The sequence below is a fragment of the Trichophyton rubrum genome (genome assembly GCF_000151425.1).
Source record: "Trichophyton rubrum CBS 118892 genomic scaffold supercont2.15, whole genome shotgun sequence".
NCBI classification, from domain to species: Eukaryota; Fungi; Ascomycota; class Eurotiomycetes; order Onygenales; family Arthrodermataceae; genus Trichophyton; species Trichophyton rubrum.
In genome coordinates, this window is record NW_003456414.1 from 16,226 (window position 1) to 17,332 (window position 1,107).

The 1,107-nt window shown below is 42.7% G+C and overlaps 1 protein-coding gene across 1 annotated transcript in view; it reads right to left on the reverse strand.

Annotated features, from left to right (window-relative positions):
* Positions 1 to 1,107, reverse strand: part of TERG_08452 (uncharacterized protein) — a gene marked incomplete at both ends in the record, with an annotated part of 9,176 nt that overhangs the window by 2,828 nt on the left and 5,241 nt on the right. The window contains one exon of the mRNA XM_047748953.1: positions 1 to 1,016. Coding sequence (XP_047604946.1) covers positions 1 to 1,016 — 1,016 coding nt within the window. The remainder of the gene's footprint in view (positions 1,017 to 1,107) is intronic.

A 1,107-nucleotide genomic window follows, 5' to 3' on the forward strand; every position in this document is an offset into this window, starting at 1 on the left:
GGTATATCCCACTGTTGCAGTATATATTTGTTGAAAGCATGTGATCAAAAGCCTCGTTACTAGCGCAAGTTGGGGTGCACGAACGGAACATGGCACTAGAAAGTCCTTGTAGATTTGTGTAATTGAGAGCTTTAATCATTTCAAAGGCTCCCCCGTCGTCTATATTTCGTCCCAGCTTGAGGTCGGTGTCGAAATTCGCGCTCTGGAAGAACAGGTTCTTGAGCCCAGAGCTTTCATGTTCCAACTTCTGCAGTACAGCATCAAGAGATTGATCTTGTTGTATACCATAGAAGGAATCTGGATCATCAATGTTTTTGAATATGCGATGGAGAAGTTCGGTAGATTCTAGTGGTGCTATCGTAGATGACCGTCTAGATGCTCCAACAGCCTGTGAGTGACATATTTCCAAAAATAACAACGATGTTTTATACATTTGACAGCGAGACGCTGCTGTTGCGGTCAACATAAAGTCAATATCAAGCCACCCATTTCTTTCACCCATGGTGTTCTCTCGGGGTAAAGGCTGGCGTCGAAGGTAGAGAATACACGTTATTATCGAACGAATATGGGGTATAATTGAGTCATTGCTGTTTTGAAGGGTCTCTTTGAAGAGTTCAGAAACTTCAGTTCTAGTTTTCTGGTTACTGTCAATCTCAGATAACAATACGTCATGAAGGATATATGGAAGTAATTGAACTGCGAAGGAAGGAACTTCAAAGATGATTTTTGGTAAAGCCCCAATAACTGCATCATTAGCCACTTTGTTGCATAGAAACAGTGCTAAATGTTGAGCAAACTCAGAGGCCGTATTTGTCGCGTCTCGTTGTGGTAAAGATATAAAACGGGCCATTGTGGATGTTGAGAAGACAAGCATAGGGCATTGATATGGTTCCCATGTTAGAGCTTTCAGTAGGGTCGGGGGTATAATTTGCATGCATTCATCAATCTGAAGATCTCTGGTAATGTTATTCGAGATCATTTGCAGGGTTCTCTCCGCCAGCCCAGCCGGGCCACTGCTGTTAGACAATGAATCACATAGTATACGTAGTATGGCAATTTTCGAGCCAGAGAGAAACCATCATGGGAACAGTCAAGGAACTCCGATTT